Source organism: Aquarana catesbeiana, linkage group LG04, assembly GCF_042186555.1.
Source record: "Aquarana catesbeiana isolate 2022-GZ linkage group LG04, ASM4218655v1, whole genome shotgun sequence".
Taxonomy (NCBI): domain Eukaryota; kingdom Metazoa; phylum Chordata; class Amphibia; order Anura; family Ranidae; genus Aquarana; species Aquarana catesbeiana.
The window spans coordinates 538,477,797-538,502,521 of NC_133327.1; the positions used below are offsets into that span (position 1 = coordinate 538,477,797).

A 24,725-nucleotide genomic window follows, 5' to 3' on the forward strand; every position below is an offset into this window, starting at 1 on the left:
ATATTCCTTTTATATGTTGTTACGCTTTACACATTTATGCTATATACAGTATAATCTTTTACTGCATATATGCATTTGTATAGCATTGTTTCTATTTTTATACATATTAGCGCTGCACAGTGTGTCATATATATTGTATTATCACATTTTGGGGAAGTGTGGAAAGTGCGGGCAGCTGATTTTAGTTAAATCCTTTGAGTGTTAATTTAGGTTATTGTAGGTTTAGTGTGGCAGCTCACAAGGTTTCACCCATTGACTGGGTTTCTCCCCTTGCTTTCAGTTCTGAATGGCAGGAAAAAATCCAGCCAGAGTCTGTGTTTAGAAATACAGAGATCTGTGCTTTGATTGGCCACAGCCAATCAGCAGATATACAGACAAAATGATTGGCTGTAATCTGCTGACAAACTCATGCAGTGTTTTATTATATATTATTTTTTGTGCATTCTGCTTATTAATATTGTACTTTTGGTTTTGTTGGTACAGTACAATATTGTTCTGTGGATCACAAGACTGTATTATGGGAATGATTTAAATTGAAGCGCGGCACAGATTGATAATAATACTAAGTTAGCAGGGGTGCTCACATGCGCGCCAGAAAACCAGTAAGTAAGCCATGATGTACGAGTATGTGGCCTAGCCTGCAACGGCCGCCCATTCACAGTAATTATACTATGAGCAGGCAGCAAATGGTAAAACAATACAATCTAGTCCAAGAACTGCCTTAGCCTGTGTTTGAACAAGGAAGATATATCAACTTACTGATGATGTCAAAGCAATTTTATTTTCTATTTCCTGCAAGCAAAGTAGCCCAGATTGGTTTAGAGAGTTGTCCTTCCCTCTTTCATTCTGAGAGCTGTTATGCAGGGGATTATAGGGGTTGAATATAATGACTTATTGATGTGTTAGAATTATGGCAAAATGCATATCTCCCACCTGCTGGAGTTCATTTTTAATACTTATTAATTGACTACCATCCAGGGATTTCAATTCCAATCATCACTTTGGATTTAAATATACATATTCTACTTTAGTGCATCAGAAATTTGTTACAGTGAACTATGACACATGTGAGTTCATGAGAACTGAGTTCAGTGAATCTCAGTGCAGTGCAAACCTACAGTGTTTTATCATGTGCTACAGTAGAAATATGTCATTATGGTATGAATGAGTTCTATATATTTATTTATGCAATGCATAAATAAGTATAAAAAAAACATGTATCCCAATAAATACATTGCAAAATGCCAATCAATATTATAAAAGTAAAAAGAAAACTCCCTTGAATAAATCTCATGTGTAGTTGAAAGGAATATTTTAACACCAATCTACCTTAACAAGAGAACTGCTAATAACACAGCTCACCCTTTGTAGATTATAGCTCTCAATATCACTGCAATCAGTGAGACCACAGATAAGGCCTCATACACACAGGATGTTTTGGAAACTCTCCTTAAATCCTTCCCTCCAAGCAGCAGCATTTTGGCAGAAAAAATACATGCCATTTGTAAAAGTGTGTAACGCGTTAAGGTGCATTTACAGGAGTCAAGCACTTGGGCGTTCATGTCATTGGTCAGAATAATAATTTGTTCTGGCCACTGAAAGCATTAAATTCTCAAGCGCTAAACGTGCCTTAGCAAGCGTTAACAAGCATCAAGCATTTTTTCAGCCAAAATGCCACTGCTGTTGGACACAATGGCAGTGAGGTTTTTGCTGCCTCTAAAAGCCCCTGCCTCTAAGCGCTGCTAAAACTCTGTGTGCATGGGGGGTGTGGCCTGACACAGCATGGAGTAGAACGTGTGTGCTCTGAGCTCCGTCCATTACTCCTTTTAATCATTGGTCCTGCACTCCACAATCTCCTCCACCTACCTGGGAAATACCCCTGAGGACCCTTCACACACCCTGCATCGACTCCACGGACTTCCAACCGAACGACAGCTGAAACAGATCGGTGCTCCTAGGAAAGTCTGTGTCTTTGGCCTACTCCCGGAGGCCCGCAGCCATCTTGCTACTCACAGGCCCTCCGGCCATCACTTCATCCTGCCCCTGCTGTCTCCAGGATCGATGAAAAAAAAATCTGCCCGGCGCCACGCTCTGCTGTGCTTTCCAAGCCCTGTTCTGGCTCCCTTCACACAGCCGTGCTATCTCCACATTATGGATGCCGTACGAGCTTACCAGAAAACACAGCTCAGCCTGTGACAGGCTTTGGCGTCCTATTCCCCTTACTCCCGAAACCCACACCTGGCCTGACGATCTCACCAGTGACATCATCTCTACTCGGTGTGCCACTTGGATGAGCTTAAGGAGAAACCGCTGTGCCCCACCGTCTCACACTATCCTCACTGGATTTGATGTGCTGCCAGCTGCATACGGACTTGCTGAGACCTGCAGCCCCCCTCCTCTCTTCCAGTCCAGAGACGTGTTTGAATGCAGATTTGCAGTCTTTCATGTGAGTGGATATTGCTTTCTGTAATAAATGTTATATTGATACATATTCAGAGGCATCCCTTTCCTTGTTTTTTCTCAGCTTTTTTAGACCTTGCTTCTGGTCTTCTCGGTGGCAGCCCTGACAGACTCGCTTATATATATATATTTCCATATATATTTTTATCTTTGCCCCCCTGGACTATTAAGGGACATTTTATATAGGTATTGTTGCATTGCGCCTGTTTTACTTGTTGTATACCAGGATCGATTCAAATCAGGTACTGTGGGACACCCTACCCATTCCCTGCTCCATACCTCTCCCACTGGGTCACTGCTAAAGCCGGCCTACAGACAATCCCCAGGCCCCAATCCGAGAGCGGCGGCCATCTTACTACACCCCAGCCGGCCTCCACATCACTCTCCAGACAGATCCAGGCCTCACATTACTACCAGAGTCCTCCGGCCCTCCAGAACGCTACCCCTGAATCAATGTCCTGTGAACATTCAAATCCGGCAGGGGAGAGTAGCAGTGGTGGCCCTATCCCTAGTGCCATACACTGCGGTCATCTTACTACACCTTCCTCCAGTGTCAATACCCATTCCTGGCCTACATACCCCTCTGGTGCACGACTCATTCCCTATACTAATGCCAGCATCACGCAGTCTGCCACACTTGCCTCCCCATCCATGCCAACCATGGCTCCACTGAAACCAAAGTCAGATGCGGCTGCCAAACTGGACAGATAACGCAGAAATGAGAAAGACAACCTGGAAGATATTGGTGGAACTGCGTCAGAGGGGTGAGAGACGGCAGGAGCAGATACGGACAAAGTATTGGACGCCATCTCTGCACTACAAGCCAACCTTACGACTAAAATTGAGGAGGTGAAGGTGAATATTTCCCTGGTCCGTCAGGACCTTCATAAGCTCAAGGAATGGGATAAGACCTTGGAGACCAGATTGGGGGAGGTAGAGGATGCGTTCCCGCCATTACAGAATTCATCCGAACGCATGCAGTGTCAGATCAATCAGCTCCTTGCAAAACAAGACGATATGGAGAATAGGCTCCGTCAGTGCAACCTTCGCTTTATTGGTCTGCCAGAGGGGACAGAGGGGAAAGACCCAACTACATTCCTGGAACAATTGCTGATTACAACATATGGCAAAGAGGCCTTCTCAGCCACATTTGCTGTTGAAAGAGCACACCGCATGCCCACCAAACAACCACCATAGGGTGCCCCTCCACGCACATTTATTGCTAAATTTGCTGAATTACAAAGATCGTGATGCAGCACTACAGATGGCATGGGTGAAAGGCAATTTACCCTTTGGCAAGGTCAAGGTGGCCATTTTCCCTGACTTCTCCACTGAAGTACAAAAACAAAGCCAAAAGACGCCTTCATATCAAAAACCTTAAATATTCCATGCTGTTCCCGGGACACACCTTTGCGTGGAAGATGATGACTGTGCCATTTTCTTTCAAACTCCTGAAGACACCATCGCCTGGCTAGAGAGCCGAGAAACCATCAGAAAAGTGCCTGATTAAGCTACGATATACAGCACACGGCTGTACACTGTAACCAGGAACCACAAGCCTCTTTGGCCGCAGTCCTTCCAGATACTGTAGACTTTCTACCGAGCCTCCATTTAAAATTTAAACTCTTCCCAATTTACCTTCTCTCCCCTGTTTTCCTCTCCCCCCCCTTTACCATCCTCTTTTTGGATGAAATCCCCCATACCCATCACCTGGAACATTACGTTGTCCGGATATCAGCCTGTCCAACTGCTAAAGATGCTATAAACTAACACTACCCTGTCCGGGCACTCGCAAGAGTACCCAAGAAACTATGACTGGACTGCACAAAATACTGTGGTCGAGGCCGCAAGCAAATTAACCATTCCCTTTACAAACAAAGAAATACTACTAGGAGTCACAGAAGTCTTACAATATGCAAGACTTATTCAGTGAAGTTTCGCTTCCCTTGCACTACCAGAGAGACCTGGATCGTAGGTACAGACCCACTTTGGAATCTGCCCCCCATGCTACACAAGCACTACCACATTATGCCCTGCAAAGCTTTTTACCAGAGCAATATTACCGCATCAACCCTTTTCACTCAGGGCCCAGATCCAGGTCTTCTCTATGTTATTGTTTTACTTGAATGAAGTGTTTGACCCACTTCACACGCAAGTTAATGTTTTGTTATGGGAATATGCCCACACCAGTTGGGGTCGGTGTTGGGCTTGGTGGTGCGGGTGGGTTGATTGTTGTATCAAAAATCCAATGCAACCACTACAAGTGCTATTATTTCCAGAATGCAATGTTCAGTATATTTCTACATGCTTTACTGTCTGGGGAGCTTGCCTGAATGTGCGGGGTGATGACCTCCTCTTGAGTGGCATTATGGTACCATATGATCAAACTCCTTTACTATTTACATCACACTATACCATGGCTTCCCTGAAATTCTTGACTTGGAACGTTAGAGGATTACAAGACAAGGTTAAATGCACAGCAGTCCTATCTTACATTAAAAAACAAAGGGCAGATATTACAGTCCTTGTTGAGACACATATAGCCGTGGCCTGGTAATGCCCTAAATTCCAAAATGTAGTCATTTGATGAAGTAGGGTCCTTCTTCATTCCCCCCTTTGTCAGAAATGGTTGGTTCAAAGTGCTGTGATATTATACAAGCACATATACAGTAAGGGGTTGCATCAAATCTGGTGAATGGCACCCACTAGGGGTGAAGGGTGGAGATGAACATGAGCACTATTGTGTTTGGTTGATTAAACAATGGAAGAGAGCACTTTGAGTCAGCAAAAGAGCACCTTATGTTACTGGATGAACATACAGTGGATTATGAACTTGGAATCTAGGAATGTTTTTTTATGGATCATTCTGGAGAACAATGTAGTGGATGGACATTTTAGCACTTTAGTTTTACTGCACTTTAATTTTAACCATTTTTGATATAAGTTTGTACAATTTAGGAATGATGACACCTAGTTAATCTGACACTTATGAAGAAAAAAATGGTTTTGGTTGCTACAATCCCCTGGTACCTGTGGGTACTGAAGCTGAGACAAGTATAAACTAGCATGGGATGGATTTGGGAGTGCTCAAACTCATCCTGTCATACTTTGTCCTCTGATAGCTATTTTCAAACCTTGTTATAAAATCGATTCAGTATTTTTTGAGAGAAGGTCTGTTTATTATTATATTTGCTGTTAGAAAAAGCCCTTTAATACATATCCTAGGTGTTATACTCCTATGACATACTCTGCACCAGTAATTATGTCTCCAATTACATTACAATGAAACCTCTGTGCAGTATCTTTACTCTATCAATTCTCTGTGCTTTCCCCCGTACAAATTCTTATCCTATATAAAATGCTATTTATGTAATGGAATTTATGCATGATTGGTATTTGGATGTTGATTGATTGTTGTTTTTCTTTTATCTTATGTTAATGTAAATAAAAAAAAGCAAAAAAAAAAAAAAAAGATCTGATAAACAAAAACTTACTCACAAATGAAGTGCTTATTCCAGCATTTAAAATAACATGACACGCAGAAACCTTAGGATGCAGCATCACCTGCACTTCTGATTTCCGTGCGTACAACCATTTCTAGCGTTTAATGACCTCACATTGGATCTGCCTCACCCAATGCATATCATCCTCAGTAGGGATGAGCCGAACACCCCCCTGTTCGGTTCGTACCAGAACATGCGAACAGGCAAAAAATTTGTTCGAACACGCGAACACCGTTAAAGTCTATGGGACACGAACATGAATAATCAAAAGTGCTAATTTTAAAGGCTTATATGCAAGTTATTGTCATAAAAAGTGTTTGGGGACCTGGGTCCTGCCCCAGGGGACATGGATCAATGCAAAAAAAAGTTTTAAAAACGTCCGTTTTTTCAGGAGCAGTGATTTTAATAATGCTTAAAGTGAAACAATAAAAGTGTAATATCCTGTCACGTACCTGGTGGCGGAGCCCAGAGTGCAGGGAGTGGCCTCTCGTGTGCCTCTGGCTCAAGAACCCCTGATAGAGGAAACAGGGACTCGAGAGCGCAGGGGGCCACAAGTGCCTGGCAGGTGGCAGGTGTCTCTGTAGTTCAATGGATAAAAGTGTAATATTCCTTTAAATTTCGTACCTGGGGGGGTGTCTATAGTATGCCTGTAAAGGGGCGCATGTTTCCCGTGTTTAGAACAGTCTGACAGCAAAATGACATTTCAAAGGAAAAAAAGTTATTTAAAACTACTCGCGGCTATTAATGAATTGCCGGTCCGACAATACACATAAAAGTTCATTGATAAAAATGGCATGGGAATTCCCCACAGGGGAACCCCGAACCAAAATTTAAAAAAAAAATGACTTGGGGGTCCCCCTAAATTCCATACCAGGCCCTTCAGGTCCGGTATGGATATTAAGGGGAACCCCGGCCAAAATAAAAAAAAAAATGGCATGGGGTCCCCCTCAAAATCTATACCAGACCCTCCAGGTCTGGTATGGATTTTAAGGGGAACCCCACGCCAAAATTTAAAAAAAAATGGCGTGGGGTCTCCCCAAAAATGCATACCAGACCCTTATCTGAGCATGCAACCTGGCAGGCCGCAGGAAAAGAGGGGGGGACGAGAGAGTGCCCCCCCTCCTGAACCGTACCAGGCCACATGCCCTCAACATTGGGAGGGTGCTTTGGGGTAGCCCTCCAAAACACCTTGTCCCCATGTTGATGGGGACAAGGGCCTCATCCCCACAACCCTTGCCCGGTGGTTGTGGGGGTCTGCAGGCGGGGGGCTTATCGGAATCTGGAAGCCCCCTTTAACAAGGGGACCCCCAGATCCCGGCCCTCCCCCTGTGTGAAATGGTCAGGGGTACCATTTCACAAAAAAAGTGTCAAAAATATTAAAAATGACAAGAGACAGTTTTTGGCAATTCCTTTATTTAAATGCTTCTTCTTTCTTCTATCTTCTTTCTTCTATCTTCCTTCGGTTTCTTCCATCATCTTCTTCTGCTTCTGGTGACTTCCCTGTCCGCCCCCCTCTGACGTCACGGGGAATGCCACAGGTTAGTCCCTGTGTGTCAGAGGGGGGCGGGGTCACCGGGTGGCCCCGCCCTCCGTTATATAAGAACCGTCAGAAGAGGAGAAGCATCACACAGCGGGAGCCTCCCATCCCATCATGCTGGATGCGGAGCGGCCCAGAAGTCGAAGGGAAGAAGACGCTGGCGCCGTGGAGGAAGATGCCGGACGAGAACACCGGAGGAAGAACCAGAAGAACCAGAAGAAGAAGAAGATGGAGGAAGAAACCAAAGGAAGATAGAAGAAAGAAGATAGAAGAAGCATTTAAATAAAGGAATTGTCAAAAACTGTCTCTTGTCATTTTTAACATTTTTGACACTTTTTTTGTGAAATGGTAGGGGTACTTTTGTACCCCCTTACCATTTCACACAGGGAGGAGGGCCGGAATCTGGGGGTCCCCTTGTTAAGGGGGGCTTCCAGATTCCGATAAGCCCCCCACCCGCAGACCCCCACAACCACCGAGCAAGGGTTGTGGGGATGAGGCTCTTGTCCCCATCAACATGGGGACAAGGTGTTTTGGGGGGCTACCCCAAAGCACCCTCCCAATGTTGAGGGCATGTGGCCTGGTACGGTTCAGGAGGGGGGGGCGCTCTCTCGTCCCCCCCTCTTTTCCTGCGGCCTGCCAAGTTGCGTGCTCAGATAAGGGTCTGGTATGGATTTTTGGGGAGACCCCACACCATTTTTTTTTTTAATTTGGCGTGGGTTGAAGGGCCTGGTATGGAATTTAGGGGGACCCCCCACGTCATTTTTTTTTTAAATTTTGGCTCAGGGTTCCCCTGTGGGGAATTCCCATGCCGTTTTTATGAATGAACTTTTATGTGTATTGTCGGACCGGCAATTCATTAATAGCCGCGAGTAGTTTTAAATGACTTTTTTCCTTTGAAATGTCATTTTGCTGTCAGACTGTTCTAAACACGGGAAACATGCGCCCCTTTACAGGCATACTATAGACACCCCCCAGGTATGAAATTTAAAGGGATATTACACTTTTATTGTTTCACTTTAAGCATTATTAAAATCACTGAAAAAACGGACGTTTTTAAAACTTTTTTTTGCATTGATCCATGTCCCCTGGGGCAGGACCCAGGTCCCCAAACACTTTTTATGACAACTTGCATATAAGCCTTTAAAATTAGCACTTTTGATTTCTTCCATAGACTTTTAAAGGGTGTTCCGCAGCTTTCGAATTTGCCGCGAACACCCCAAATTGTTCACTGTTCAGCAAACTGGCGAACAGCCGATGTTCGAGTCGAACATGAGTTCGACTCGAACTCGAAGCTCATCCCTAATCCTCAGGTGCGTTCCACCCGCACTTCCAGTGTCTGTGTGGCTGTCCTCCAGTGCGTAATGACATCACAGTGTTCGTCTCTAAGACAGGAGCATTTTTGAGGTTGTTTTAGAGACCAAACATGCTGAGCTCCTGAGGACATCTTGGAGACAAAATGCTTTGGGCAGGTCAGAACACTGTGACTCTATCACTTTAAAAAAGAAAATAAAGCTGCTTGAGGGTATATAGTACTGGCATATGGAAATAAAGTAGATGTAGCTGCCCAAATAGAGGCAAGTGCTGGAAAATATTAGGTCTTAGCTTTGAGATACAGAAATGTTTGCTTGGCTCACCAGAAAGTTAAATCTCTGTCAGTGTGTGAAATGTGAGAGTTAACACTAGAGCATATGCAATGTATTTGTAGCTATATTGTCAGATTTCTGTGTAATATACTGTATACTATTGGAATGTAAAAGAACTTGTTAACTCTTAGAAACATCATCCCTTTGAAACTTTATATACTGAAAAAACGCCATGTATGTTCTTATTTGTTAAAGGCATATATTTATGAAACACGATCTAGTACATATTTGGAAAGACTGAAGGAGCACACAGAATCTGTCATCAACGTAGCTTTCAGTCCATCTACAGCACAGGTAGGATTCTTCCTAAAACCTATTTAGAAATACAGTGAAGTGAATAAAAATGTTGTTAGTACTGGAACAGTTTCATTTGTTGGACCTCATATGTTCTCCTCTCTAAGACAAAAGAGAAAACTCAGATGTGTTTGCCTCTTATACAGTAATTTCCTGCAGTTGACATAAATGAATCACAATGAGTGTTTTTCTTGAGTTGAACTAACAACCTCTTTCAACAAGGTTTTATTTTAGGGTGAAAGCTGACATAAGTTAGGATATCTGAGTAACTCTAGAAATGGTTGAATATTGGATGGAAGAATAGCTAAACGGCAATATTTTACGTTATTGAATCTTTACTGGTAACGTAAAGAAAGACTTATATAATACCATCATCTTTTCTAATAGTTGACAAAGTAAGGTAAAAAAAAGGACAACTACAGATGGTGAAAAAAAAAAAATCCCACATATGATTTGCGTGTATTAGATTTAAAATTTTAATTGCTGAAAATGTTTCACCCCACAAATTTACAGATTCACCAAAATTTGGTATTATGGGATTTTTTTTTCGTGGGTGGGGGTTTTTACAAAGACTTTCCTGCAATTTTGCTTTTGAACCTAGGAAATGTTACTTGAAAATCGAGAAAAAATATGGTGAAAATAGCGGTGGAAGTGTGAATTGTCTCTTAATGTTGCATTCCTTCTTTCTGTTTTGTTGTTATTACTAGGAGCACTTAATTCAGGGCCAGGCTGCTTCCAACAGCCTAGGGTGTTACAGAAAATACTAGGGGCATATAATGAAAAAAAAAAAAAAAAATTTTCCATCTTTTATATAATTTTTCAGACAGAATTGCAAGGAGAGGAGAAGTGCCAGTTTTACAACAGCTCACCCCTTGAATTCTCTGAGCACTCAGTTTTTATAAAATAGAGTGACTTAATTGGGATTTGTTTAATCCCTAGAAAGTTAGAGCCTTTAAATTTGGCACATGCTATTAGAGAAATGAAAAACCTTTAAAATGTCAAAATGTACACTTGTTTGTTGTTGACCAAACAATATACATGTTTCAGGATTAAGATACATACTGAAGCATATTTTATTAAAAATGTTAGCTATAGTATTAGCTATTAATAATGTTATGCAGTGAAGAGGTAAATGTGCCACTTTTTACATGTCTTTCTGCTCATAAAAAAAATGACATGGAGTATTCTATTAAATAACGTATATTGAAAATGTTACAGAACGTTAAACTGACACTGGGGCATAAAAGAGTTAATCCTGTTATGCATATTTTATTTTCTACTTGCTTATTTGGGTTTTGAAACAGAGAAGCTCTGTAAGAACAGCTAAGGTTACTGTAGTTCATGTGAAATTATCCTGGCAGACAGTATAGCTTAATTAATATTTCCATCTATTTTTGAAGTCCTTGTAACTTGGTATTATCATATTCTTAAAGTGACCCTCTCACTACAAGGTTGCTTCTACAGACAAGGCAGTATGTCATACAAGAGGCAATGTACTTACAAAAAAAAAATTAAAAAAAACCAGGAGAATATGAAATATTGTTTAGGAGTGTTAATTAGCCTTTTAATAATGCAGCAGGACCAGTCTGTATGTAAATTCAGCACTCTAGCTATGACTAAGCACCGTGCCTGGGGTGAAACATGTCAGCAGCAGTGCAGTTAGTCTGTACTTACCTTTGATGCCTTGATTTTACTTTTCAATAAAGGTGAATATTTGGAGTGCGGCTATCCAGCCTTTCATTTTTTCCAGTGTCTTATTATGGCTCTAAAGGCTGGCCCGGGAAAAAGTGGGAGGGTCTTCTAGTTCCCATTACACTTCATATTTTTGCTGACCCTTGGCTTCAGCACTTTGAAATATTGTGCTTGAGCTAGTAAACAGATCAGAAATGTTGGAGAAAAGTAAGAAGGTATTATCTGCATGTTCGTTCTGGGTCAGCATGTGAAAGTATTACAGCAGAAGAATCAGCTTAGAAGCCAAGCAATAAGTATTTTCTGGAGAGCTCAGCCATAGCAGTCTGTTTGTTTTTCTTCTATAATAACTTTTCTTTAAATGGTGACCGGGGGAAAACGGTGTACAAAATATGTGCTTTATCCTTCTAAATTTTTGTTAGTGAGTCTGTACTTTAATAATTTTTTGATTTTTCAGTAGCAGTTCACATATCCACTGAGACATAAAGAAATAAGAGAAGCATAATTCATTTAGTTCACTAGTTTAATTACAACTTGCAATGGAGCATGAGTTGAATAAAAACAGTTTGGCAACAAAATGCACTCAGCCCATAGTTTGCCATTTCCACTTGCAGAAAAAAAAGCATATTATAAACTGTTGTTCATAATTAGGATTGAAAACACATTGTTAGATGATCACAATTGGATATATTTCCTTCTACTTGAAAGAATGTTTAGGACAAAATAACATTTTATTAAATTACATTTAATAAATTACAGTCAAAATGAATGTCATCATGGAAAAGCAAGGTATCTTTACTGCACCAAGGTAAAGTTCAAAGTCCAGCCTTTAACTACTTGAGTTCCCATAACTTAAACCTACATTACACCCTTCAGCCCTAGAGCTTTGTTAAGGTTTTGGATGTTTAATAGCAAAAACTGCTTTGTTTTTAAGTCAGCCTAGCCAATTCTGATACTGTTTTTTGCAGACAGTACTTTCTTTTGATACAGTTCTTTAGGATAGGCTTTTATTAACTTTTTTGAAAATGTGAAAAAGTTGTGAAAATTATGAAAAAGACTAATTTGTGTTAATCTTGTTATTTTATTTGTTTTCTTTTTGTGAGAAAAATATATGGTGTAGAAGCATTTACTTGTATTTTACATTTTGTTCAATTTAACATGTTTCTCTCATTATGACATGACAAGGAACACCAAGTCTTTAAAAATGTTAGGGATTATCATTCCTGCATATTTGTCTATTTTTGCTGCATCACTTCTTGAATTAGCGCACCATTTTTTTTATTATTGTTACATATACACAAATACACAGGGCATCCCATGGTTTGGATGCCCGTGTGATTAGAAGAGAGCAAACAGTTGTAAATATATTTAGTTGCCACCAGCAAAATTTGGTGGGCTTTCCAGTCCCAGAGGAAAGAGAGGACAGTTCAAGAGAGAAGGCAATGGAGGTGCAGAGAGATCAGAATGGCAGAATATTTTATAGAATCCCAAACTGCCAATGTATGGTCCGTAACCACCATAACAATCACAATTTTTTTTTCATTTAGTGTTCCCCACTTTAAAATAATGGGGCACCGAGGGAAACTCATAATTGATTTATGCACCTATGGAAATCCAGTATTCTGGGATCCTGTACCTTTTTTTTGTATGGGTTAGCCCCTTCATGCTGAATACAATCAAACAATTCAAACCGTCACTCCTGGTCACTTTTCCTAGTTCTGGTATCTTGGTGTACCACTTCTTGTTTTTGAATGTTTTTAAACACGTATTCACATAATCTTGCCCATAGGTGTTGCCAGGGGGTGACTGTTGAGGCTGGAGCCCTGAATCTGCAGCCCATAGCCCCGAGTCTCTTGCCGCAGGGTCGCGGCTGCGGGGGGTAAGCGGGCTGCATTAGAGGTGGAGGAGAGAGAAGAGTGGGCGGATGAGCAGAGATGACATCATCTCTCTCTGCCCGCTCCACCACTCTGCCGCCTTCACAGCCAGGCCACTTCAATGTGGGAGTGATGTGCGGCGGAGAGCATAGAGATGTCATCATCTCTCACTGCCTTCCACACATCAGCGCTCTTCCGCCCTCACAGCGTGGACCTCTTCAATGTCGGAGGTGTGGCGGGGAGCAGAGAGATTACATCATCTCTCACTGCCTGCCCCGCATCTCCGCTCTCCTGCCCTCACTAAATGGACCAGTGCTGACGCAGTGACAATGCACATTTGGTGGCGCTGGCATGGCAAGTGACAATCCATATAAGTTGGCAAGTGACAACCCACATCTAGTGGCAGGTGACATGGCAAGTTACAATCTGCTAATTTTGGCAGGTGACGTGGCAAGTGACAATCCGCATCAGAGGGCAGGTGACGTGGCAAGTGACAATCTGCAAATGGTGGCAAGTAACGTGGCAAGTGACAATCTGCAAATGGTGGCAAGTGACAATCTGCAAATGGTGGCAAGTGACGTGGCAAGTGACAATCTGCAAATGGTGGCAGGTGACATGACAAATGACATGGCAAGTGACAATCTGCAAATGGTGGCAGGTGATGTGGCAAGTGACAGTCTGCAAATGGTGGCAGGTGATGTGGCAAGTGACAATCTGCAAATTGCGGCAGGTGATGTGGCAATCTGCAAATGGTGGCAGGTGATGTGGCAAGTGACAATCCACATCTGGTGGCAGGCGACATGGCAAGTGACAATGCACATCTAGTGGCAGGTGACGGTGGCAAGTTAAAAAGCTGCATCTGGTGACAGGCGACGGTGTCAAGTGACATGATGCATCCGGTGGCAAGTGACACACCCAGGGCTCCCACTGATTCTGCATTAAGGTGAATTGAACCACTTCATTATATATTAGAATGTAACAATAGAAACAATGCGCTTCGATCACCCTGACACCAACCATGGTGCCATGATGATTGAAAGGCCAACACCAGCTTTCGCCCGCAAAAAAATTGCTTACCACCGGCATGCCCCCCCCCCGGCCTGCAAAAAAGGTTGGTGACCACTGCTATGGGCTCTAACCCCAGACCTAGCAACGCTCCTGGTCTCTCCTATGTTACCTACCTTTTTAGATGGTTTTAGTATTATATCCAGCTGCATGTTTATCTCCCACAGTGCTTGACATTTAGTTAGGGTAAGGTTTTCATTCTGAACATTACAAAAGTCTAGTCTTCTCAAATCAAGTTTTACAACACTGACTAAACACCGGATGCTAGCCACAGTTGAAGGAGGAGCAAAAGATTTGGACCTCACTATTAAGATATACAGTATTCCTCCAATATCGTAATATTACATACTCCCCTTATTTTAGCATCACCTGACTCCCCTTATTTTCTCCATTTTCTCCATTTCCCCATATACACTTTCTTTGGCTACACAATTTGTACCAAATCTTCTTCTATGTTCCATGCATTCTTCTTCCCACAGCTTGATCAGATCCCTCAGGGCTCTATACTTACATGTGAATAATTGTGACCTATTTTTCAAACTCACTCCCAAGCGGTTAGTCTGCTTCTTAAAATGCAACACTTTCAATTTTTTTTACTTTGATGCTATATTTGAATGTTTATTGTAGACTCCAGTCCAATGGAGGGTTTGTAGGCTGCCAAATTTTACTTTTGGTATAGCTGCTGAATTGTAATACCTGATGGCTGTTATAGATGTAAAGTACACTTTACATTTTGCTAAATGAAGAAAATAGTTATTTCATAGTTTCTTCATTTTCACGCCAGCTTTATCACCAAATATGAACATATCATATATAAACATAAATGTTTACCAGCTAGGGGTACATTTTTTTTTAATTTAGCAGAAGATTTTCGCCTGTGCTTGGTGTCTTGAATACCCCCTAACTATGCACTTAATTTTTGGCAGTAATTCTTTTCCACAAGCTAAGCAATTCTTTGTATTGATATGGAAAAGTCTGTTTTAGATTTGTCTGTAAGGAACTTTGGCTTTGATTGTTCTAAAAATCAATCTTAGCTTTACTTCAACTTTGGCTTTGCATACTTTCCAGGATCACACATGGTGAAGACATTTGGTTTGCCAACATCAGAAATATTTCATCATGCTTAATTAATTTCAAAATCTAAGTCTGAATGGATTTAGGAACAAGCCATTAACTTGTTTTCATATTTTTCATAATTTCATTTTTTTTGTTACCAGTTTATCATTATTCAATGAACAACAAGAGTAACTTTCAAAAAATAAATTTGTGGTATGATCAACTAATATTATATAATATATTAGTATAACATATTAGTCTTCATTAAAGTAAGCTTGTGCCCAGATTATGCACAGTAATGCATTTATATCTTTAAAAAAGCTATCTCTGTGCCTATATGCATTGTGGAGAAATACATTTTGCAGCACAGGCACTGAAATTGTAGCTTTTTTCTTATTAGAGAAGATCTTGACCGCCTACCAGCTTTTTGATTAAACAGCTACCAGCTGTTAGAGGCTGTCTAAAGCCTACTTTAGAGTCTTTGTTGTAAATACATAGCTTCACAATAACAGCTAGAGAGGTGAGTAATGGCTTGTTTTAAAGCCCTTTAATGAAGAACATGTTCATTGTCTTGCTTTGGTGAATTTTAGTGGCACACCCTCTGAAGCAGCAGCATCGAGCACCCTGGGCTCAGAGAAGAATATTTCAGAGAACAGTGCTGATGTTTTTATGTCAGTACCGCTCTTTGTACCATTCAGGACCATCTGGGGAGGAGTATCCAGTGCATCATATAACCAGTCAAAACATACATGGAAAACTATGTATTCATTGGCTCTGCACCCTCTTTTATTGATCTGCAGTGTCCAGTGCGATCAAAGTGTAGTGCTCATGCACACGCTATAGGGCATGCATGAGCATTTAAAAAAAAAAAAGAAGACATTTAAAAATGTTGCCTCACTTTCAGGAGAGAATCATCCATCCATTCTAATACAGTTGGCAGAAAGAGGTTAAAGTGAATTTCTACCCTCCCCATCCATTGTCTGTTATTCTACTCCTACCCCACTCCCCTCCAACAACTGGATATTTTTTTTTTTTACATACCCTTTTTGGGGCCTCGGGGTACTGTACAGCAGATGCCCTGTTTTTTGCAGCCAGCCTCCTGATGAAGCTCCACAGCACATGTGCATCACCAGAGGGTCAACTGCAAGATTCTGGATGAAAAATCTGGCCCCCTGATGACATCAGAGAAGCAGATGACAGTGTGGGACCTGATTTTGAGCAGCGGATCCCTACAGAACACTACTGGATCTCTGGGCGTGTCAGTGTTTTTGTGCACAACTCAGAGAAAGGAAGAAAAGAGTTGATGGGGAGGGGAGAATTTCCTCTTTAACCACCTCCCGACCGCCTGTGGCAAGGCGGCTCTTTTGCGCAAAATCACATACCTGTAGCCGGAGCTGCGATCACTCGCTGATTGGCCAAAAGGGGAGCCAATCAGCAGGCCCGGCGGACACGATCGCTCCCTGAAGAGACAGTACGGTGGCCTGCCGATGTAAACAAGCAGACCGCCGTGACATCAGGCATGGACACTATTTAGAAACACAGATCAGAGTGTCCATGCAGTGAGCCCATCCCCCCACACAATTAAAAAAACACACTAAGAGAACACAGTTAACCCCTTGATCGCCCCTGATGTTAACCCCTTTCCTGCCAGTGCCATTTATACAGTGTCAGTGTATATTTTTAGCACTGATCACTGTAATAATGTCACTGGTTCCCAAAAAAGTGCCAGCTAGGTGTCCGATCTGTCTGCCGCAATGTCGCAGTCCCGCTAAAAATCGCTGATCACCATTACCAGAAAAAATAAATTAAAATGCCATAAAAATATCCCCGCTATAACTTTTGCGCAAACCTATCAATATACGCTTATCAGGATTTTTCTTACCAAAAATATGTAGCAGAATACATATTGGCCTAAATTGATGAAGACATTAAAGGATATGTATTATAACAGAAAGTAAAAAATATTGTTTTTTTTTTTTCAAAATTGTCATCCTTTTTTGTTTTATAGCTCAAAAAATAAGAACTGCAGAGGTGATCAAATACCACCAAAAGAAAGCTCTATTCGTGGGGAAAAAAAGGACACCAATTATTTTTGGGTACAGCGTTGCACGTCCGCGCAATTGTCAATTAAAGTAACGCAGTGCCATATAGCAAAAAATGGCCTGGTCATTAAGGGGGTAAAAGCTTCCGAGGCTGAAGTGGATAATGAATCAGAGCCTAAGGGTGGTATTTATACAATTGCCTAGTGCTGCTACCAAGGAGGTATAAAATGATGGTGATATAAAGAGACAATATTCATTCCAAAAATATTTAATAATTATCCAAATCTTTTTGCTGATGAATGCTTGTTTTTTAAACTCCATTAGGGAGATGTACCATTAATACAAGTATTTTGGAATCCTTTTCCTTTATAATAGAAATTTGAGACAGAATGAGGTGGGTTTACTAAAGACAAATAGACTGTGCACTTTGCAAGTGCAGTTGCACTCATCTTCCCCAGAGCTTAGTGAATGTGGTGAAGCTTCACTTTTGTAGAGAATACCCAGTCAGGTTCAAGGAAAATAAAAAGAAGAGAATTTTTGTTTTCACGTAGTTGGATGATGGAAATCGGCAAAGCTTTACCACATTCCAAAGGCTATGGAGAAACACTTGCACTTGCAAAATGCACTGTCTATTTGCCTTTTGTAATTCAACCCCATAATGTACTGTCTATCCCAACAGTTTTCTAAAAGTTGTTTACTATGCTTTATCAGGCTTTTTCTTCCTCTTTGGCTAAATGGATTCAGTTGGAGAACATTTTGGGTCCTCATAGTAGTTTAGGTTTCAAACTGGCTGCAATCAGCCAGTTGTTTTGTGTTTGCAGCATCAAACATAACCAAACTTAATTCTTAGCCTCTTTATCACTACCACACAGTTTAAGTCACTGCATAACAGGGAAACTTTCTGTTCAACGCCACAAAACATTTGTTTCCATTGGTACACAGACGTGTGAATGTAACCCAATGCGAGCATCTCAGTAGAAACATGTAATAACATACAACATTTTTATCCCTGTTTATGGTATGTCACTCTTGCCTATGGCCCACATCTGATACACCCCACTTCTTGGTGGTCCTGCTCAGATCATGGCCACTTTCTGAGCTCTTCAACCCTTATTTTGCTAGAACCACCCACTCGCTGCCACAGTCTCCATATTTAATACTCTATTTTGATGTACTGCACATGCTCAGTAACTTAAACAAGGTTGATTCTGTGATCCTGTTAGACAGCATCATTGGGACAGAGAACTAAGATCCTGGCAGATCTGGGATAGTTGGCAACTGTGCAATAATCATTTATTAATAGGCGGGCGTTAATTATTAAGGTACACTAATCTTGAAGTGGTATGAAACCCAAAATATTCCAGCTTACCAATTCTTAGATGTGGTGGCTGCTTTAGCTTTCTTTTTTTGGGGGCTTTTTTCATTTATTTGTTTTTTTTTTTTGTTTTTTGTTTATGTAAAACCTTTATCCTAATGCCCCGTACACATGGTCGGACTTTGTTCGGACATTCTGACAACAAAATCCTAGGAATTTTTCCGACGGATGTTGGTTCAAACTTGTCTTGCATACACACGGTCACACAAAGTTGTCGGAAAATCCAATTGTTCTAAACGCGGTGACGTAAAACACGTACGTCGGGACTATAAATGGGGCAGTGGCCAATAGCTTTCATCTCTTTATTTATTCTGAGCATGCGTGGCACTTTGTCCGTCGGATTTGTGTACACACGATCGGAATTTCCGACAACGGATTTTGTTGTCGGAAAATTTTATATCCTGCTCTCAAACTTTGTGTGTCGGAAAATCCGATGGAGCCCACACACCGTCGGAATTTCCGACAACACGCTCCGAACGGACATTTTCCATCGGAAAATCCGACCGTGTGTACGGGGCATAAAAGGAAAATAAATGTTTCAGCTTTAATTTGCTAGTCCAAGTCCATCTAAATCTGCTGTTCAAAGGAGTCTACAAGAATGCAGATACCCTAAGACAAGAAGTGTGTTATGGCTCGTTTACACTTGCATTGATTAGTAACACACATTTAAGCAGCTACTGCTGTAACATTCATTTTTGATTTCTGTTTGTTTTAAGGGGGAAATTATGTCAAATGGTGATGAAGTTGCCAGGTTTGAGGCATAGTTAGGTGTTGGTGCGTGTAACAAAACGTCCCACACTCTGCTTGAGTGCTTTCGTCATATACCGCTCCCTCCCAGTCTCAGTATAGATATCAGATATTCCAGCTGCTGACAACAAAAAACAAGGCAATACTCGTTTGGTTGCTGAACATGAACTGTTTATTAGAACAAGAATACAGTCTTATATACAGTTGAAGAGGAGGTTCCCCCTCCTGCTCATATTACTCATAACAATACACCTGTAACCAGAAACCTAATTAACATGAGCTAGTTTACTCAGACTTGGTGACTCAGAGATATGACCTTTCAGGGTAGACTTGCCATCTCCTCACTCAACTTACAATACAAATAAGTATAAACACATCCCCCAATAGTTTGCTAGGAGACAAAGATGTGTTAATGAGCACAATAAACTATTGAGTGAAAGACCCGCGCTTTCCAGATCTCATTAATCAGCATTCCTTTCACATATATCTGTCCACTGAATCCCAAGCTGGCAGAGACTATGATGGCCTCCTTAATAATGTCCTTTTGCATTACATAACAGCATATCTTCCTAAATGCTTGTAGCTCCCTCAAATGCCAGGGCCCATAGCCGGTAGGCAAGAGGCTAGCATTCAGTCCCCTCCAAAAGTCTCTGTCCCAGGTGAGTCTGTCACATTTCTCCCCCATCAAAAGTTGACTAACAAGGTCCCAGACCTCCACCTGGTCTGGACATGCGTTAGTCGAACAGAGTGAACTCACATCGTCTGTCCGCATGATCTCCATTCTTGGTTGCAAGGAATAGTTGACCTCAGTAGGTGTGGGGTAGCGGTCATTGACTCTCTGTCTGGCTGCCAGCGCTTCAGCTGGGTGGTTTTTATCATTCCGGGGCTCGTTCTGCTGCTCGCCAGATGGGCCAATCACCCCAGCTTCCTGAAGCTGTAGAGACACTAGGTGCTAGGCAGAGGCCAGCGGTGCTCTGCCCAGTTGCCAGCACTTGTGTTGGGGACTCCACATCATCCGCGTCGGCTAACCGTAGGGGCAGGAGGCTGGATTGCTCCACTCCCAAACTGTGTAGCTGCCATCTGGCTATTGGGACGACATGTTTGTGGTACTGTCTCCCAGGTGCACAGATCTTTGCTGGGGAGGAAAGACTGCTTCCTCCACCCTGGTCGACTGTTGGGAAGGGACGATGAACACCTCCTCTACCTTCTCCCCCTGTATCCTGATATGCTGCTGGGAAGTGACTTCCAACTTCTCACCCTGAGCCTCAGGAACTGCCACAGATGTGGGGCAGAGGTCTTGGACCCTCTGTCTGGTGGCCAGTGATTCAGCTGGGGAAGTTCCTTGTAACTCCACAGATGCTGCTGTTGGTGCTGGGCAGAACTCCGTGATGTTCTGCCCTGATGCTAGCTCTTTTGCTGGAGGCTCACTCGATTGTTCTTCCTTAGCAGAAAAGTAAATTAAATCACAAGTCTCTGGAATTGCTGAAAATCCAGGGCATGGGTTGGCTGCACTTGGGCCCAGTGCCAACACTTTGGCAGGTGACTCATAATCTATAACATCCTCTGATGAACGGTCAATTAAATCCATACATTCTGTGGTTTTGGGCTGGAGAAATGAGCTGACTGCTCCATCTCCCTTACCCTCATCCAGCTGCTGAACAGACACATTCCTCCATCCAAGATCATACCATGCTGAAACAGGATCATCAAGGTCAGTCAGCACTTGTTGCATCCGCCATAAGACCTCCGCATACATAACTGCGGGGGCAGGTTGGCAAAGCACACTATAATGCCGCGTACACACAATCGCACTTCTCATCGGAAAAAGATATGACAGCTTTTCCGACGGGATTCTGCTCAAGTTTGCCTTGCATACACGCGGTTACGCAAAAGTTCGCTGAACTTACGACCGTCAAGAACGCGGTGATGTACAACACTACGACGAGCCGAGAAAATTAAGTTCAATGCTTTTGAGGATGCGTCGAATTGTTTCCGAGCATGCGTAGGAATTTTGCACGTCGGAATTGCCACAGACGATCGCATTTTCGGATAGGAACTTTTCCTGACCGAAAAATTGAGAACATGCTCTCAATCTTTTGCTGGCTGGAATTCGACCAGCAAAAGTCCGATCACATGGTCGCATTTTCCGACGAAAAACTCATCGGTCTTTTGCGAGCCGAAATTCCACATTGCTGACTCTTCAGCCAGGGTTTCAGAGTTGTCAGCTGGTATTTCCTTATAGTCCCAGGCAAAGGGAGCCCAGACCTGCTGCTGAGCAGAATCTAGCAGCTGTCTGTAGGCAATCTCCAGCTCCCATTCCTGATTGGCTAGAAACTCCAAATCTTCCAGTGCCCAGGAAACTTCTGAGACATTCAGCATCTGTTCTCTGCATTCCAACATTTCTTCCAAACGCCACTCCAAATCACTCCCAAAGTCTGCGTCCTGTGACAGCCTCTCTAATAACAGCCCCAGGCCACCGTAGCCAAAGCCTTCTGTTGGGGTGTCATCCGCTGTCCACAGGCACACTTGGGCTACATACCAGTGGAGGGCTCTGTAGCTCTCGGCCAACTGCATCTCCACCTGGACCAGCCTGGTTAACTCCGCTTTCCATTCCTTACGCGGTTGTTCTCCCAAAAACACCATTCGCACTTCGTACTGCGACCAGTGCCTTTCCTGGAAGGAGGAGAGAATTTTTCCCTGGTGTCGCTGCTCATGGGCTAGTGCTTCCTTCCAGAGTTCCCAGCGGATAGAATCATACCATCCCAGCAGGACCTGCTCTGATACTGGTCCCCCCTGTGCTGTATTCGCATCTCTCGCAACATTCTTCCGAATTCCTCTTCCATGGCGGCTGGTATCTGTACCTCTCCTCCTCTCCTGCTATCCGGACCTTGGATCCTGGTGGAGGTTTGGATGTCCCAGACTGCAGGAAGCATCTCACTGCTTTCACCAATGTAACGAAACATCCCACATTCTGCTTGAGTGCTTCTGTCACTATATCGCTTCCTAAGTCCTGGAACACAAGACCAATGGATCTGGCTATAGTAACCCCCAAGAACCAGACAACACCAGTCTTGAAGTACATCAGGAATAGCCTGCTTTATTTGAGATCTCACACAAATATATACACCAAGATGACAATACAAACTGTAACCAGAAACATAAATTAACATGAGCTAGTTATCTAATCATTTACCCAGACTAGGTGACTCAGAGATATGACCTTTTAGGGTAGACTTGCCATCTCCTCACTTACAACTTACAATACACACAAGAATAAACACATCCCCCAATAGTTTGCTAGGAGACAAAAGTGTGATAATGAGCACAATAAACTATTGGGTGAAAGACCCAGGCTTTCCATATATCATTAATCAGCATTCTTTTCACTGACATCTGTCCACTGAGTCCCAACCTGGCAGAGACCATCATGGCCTCCTTAATAATGTCATTTTGCATTACATAACAAAATATCTTCCTAAATGCTTGTAGCTCCCTCAAATGCCAGGGCCCATAGCTGGTGGGCAAGAGGCTAGCATTCAGTCCCCTCCAAAAGCCTCTGTCCCGAGTGAGTCTGTCACAGTGTGGTATCTGTGTTTTTGGTGGCTCAGTAGTATCCTATTGGCCTATTAGTAACCTCATTCAGCAGATCTCCTGCTCAGTGGCTCCCTGGCTCAGTAGTCCCCTCCAACTCAGTATTACATTTCCCCCCCTCCCACGGGTCAGTAGTACCCCCCACCCACTGCTCATTAGTACATTCCCGACTGGACCCGGCTCAGTAGTACTCCCCCACTCAGTAGTAGATTCCCCTGTTCTGCTGAAACTCTTCTCTGGTAATCTCCTTCTGGTCCTCCATTTAGCTGACCTGCTGCTCTGCTTATCTAGTCTGCCACCTTGCTGATTCCGGACTGCTCAGTCCTGACTTCGGTCCCTGCTGACCTTCCTGCTGTATCATTCTCATGCCATAAACCATGTGTGATATCTGCTGATCTCTCACTCACCTTCCTGATGCTCCACACTGACCACCACAGGCTGGATGTGACCACAAAGCACAGTTAACGCTGAATAAACACCGCTCAACAGCTGCAGGTGCTGTTAGGGAGCTCTATCATAGGCCTCATTTAAACTTGCAGTTGAGGGTCAGTAAAACTCTGTGACTGAGCCATATTTTTACTGTCCCTCAATCTCTCCCCCTGTTGCTACTGAGCCAGCAGCTGGGGGAGAATGCATTCTGTGGCCGTACTGCTTTGCTTAGTGGTTGTAGCAGAAATGATACCCCCTGTCGTGCATTCAAGTGAATGGGACCAGGCAGCAATTGCTCTGCAGCTGCAAACAACAGTAATTAAGAGGTTAAGACAGGCTGTGAGGAGGTGATACAGAACCTCCTCACTGCTTGTGCATTGCTATCTGAAAAGAGATCCAGAAATGTATCGCGCTTTAGACTGTAAGGCACTTATAAATGAGGCCATAGATTTCTACGGGGGCTTTGAGATGCTGCAAAGCACATTGAAAGTGGCATGGGGTATCATTTATAAAGCAAAGCAGCAAACTCAACAGTGTGTACAGGACTGTAAGATAACCTTTTTGTTTAGTGAGAGATGCTTTGATTGGCACTGAGAGTGCTTTCAAAAAGCATGTCAAATGCCACATTTTGGAGAAAAGTGTTAACAAGGCCTTACTGTCTGGATCTCATGGGGAAATAAAGGTACAAAAGCAGAGGGGAAGTGGCCTGAGACGGAAGCAATGTGAGTGGGCGTCTCCAACAGACGCACGCTATACCGCCATTCCCATCATGAGAGGATGAACACCATCGGAGCACTACTCCTATTCCTACTGTCCTAACCTTCTTAATCATCCGAACGATTAGCCTCACTAGGGCACTGGGACCGTTCTGGAGCTATCTGGGACCAGAGTTGATCGGTAACACAGCGGAACGGTAATATACCTGGAATACATCTGGAGCACAGCAGAGCAGAGTTTAGCATATTTAAGGCATACTCAGAGCAGAGCGGAACGAAGCGGAGTGATAATACCTTGAGATATACTAACCTTGAGCTCCGGGTCCTGTGTCCTATGCTTTCCTGTGCTTCGTTGTGCCTTCCATATCTCCTATACCTTAGACCCTCTACACTCCCATTTCGTGTCTTGGATTTTGATGTTGGATCCTGAAGCTAGGGAGAGGAGGAGGAGGAGAGGGGAGGAGAGGAGTCGCCTGCTTGTCCAATCTGCTGACAGTGAGGCCAGCATGAGCGTCAGCCTGTGCTATGATCATAGCAGCGTTTAGAGGACTGGAGTCAGGTAGTGCAGGTCAGTGATATACACTGTATATTACTCACTGTATATACTACTATATATACTGCACATTGCATACCAGTACATCCTATATATATAAATTGTAACCCAGCACTATCTAGGAGCCCAGAAGTACAGTACCACAGCATTA

At 42.9% G+C, this 24,725-nt stretch overlaps 1 protein-coding gene across 2 annotated transcripts in view; it reads left to right on the plus strand.

Moving 5' to 3' along the window:
- WDR27 (WD repeat domain 27) overlaps window positions 1-24,725 on the plus strand; it is a 608,839-nt gene that overhangs the window by 375,911 nt on the left and 208,203 nt on the right. For both annotated transcript variants that reach the window (XM_073627863.1, XM_073627864.1), the window contains one exon: window positions 9,339-9,437. In XM_073627863.1, coding sequence (XP_073483964.1) covers window positions 9,339-9,437 — 99 coding nt within the window. The remainder of the gene's footprint in view (window positions 1-9,338; window positions 9,438-24,725) is intronic.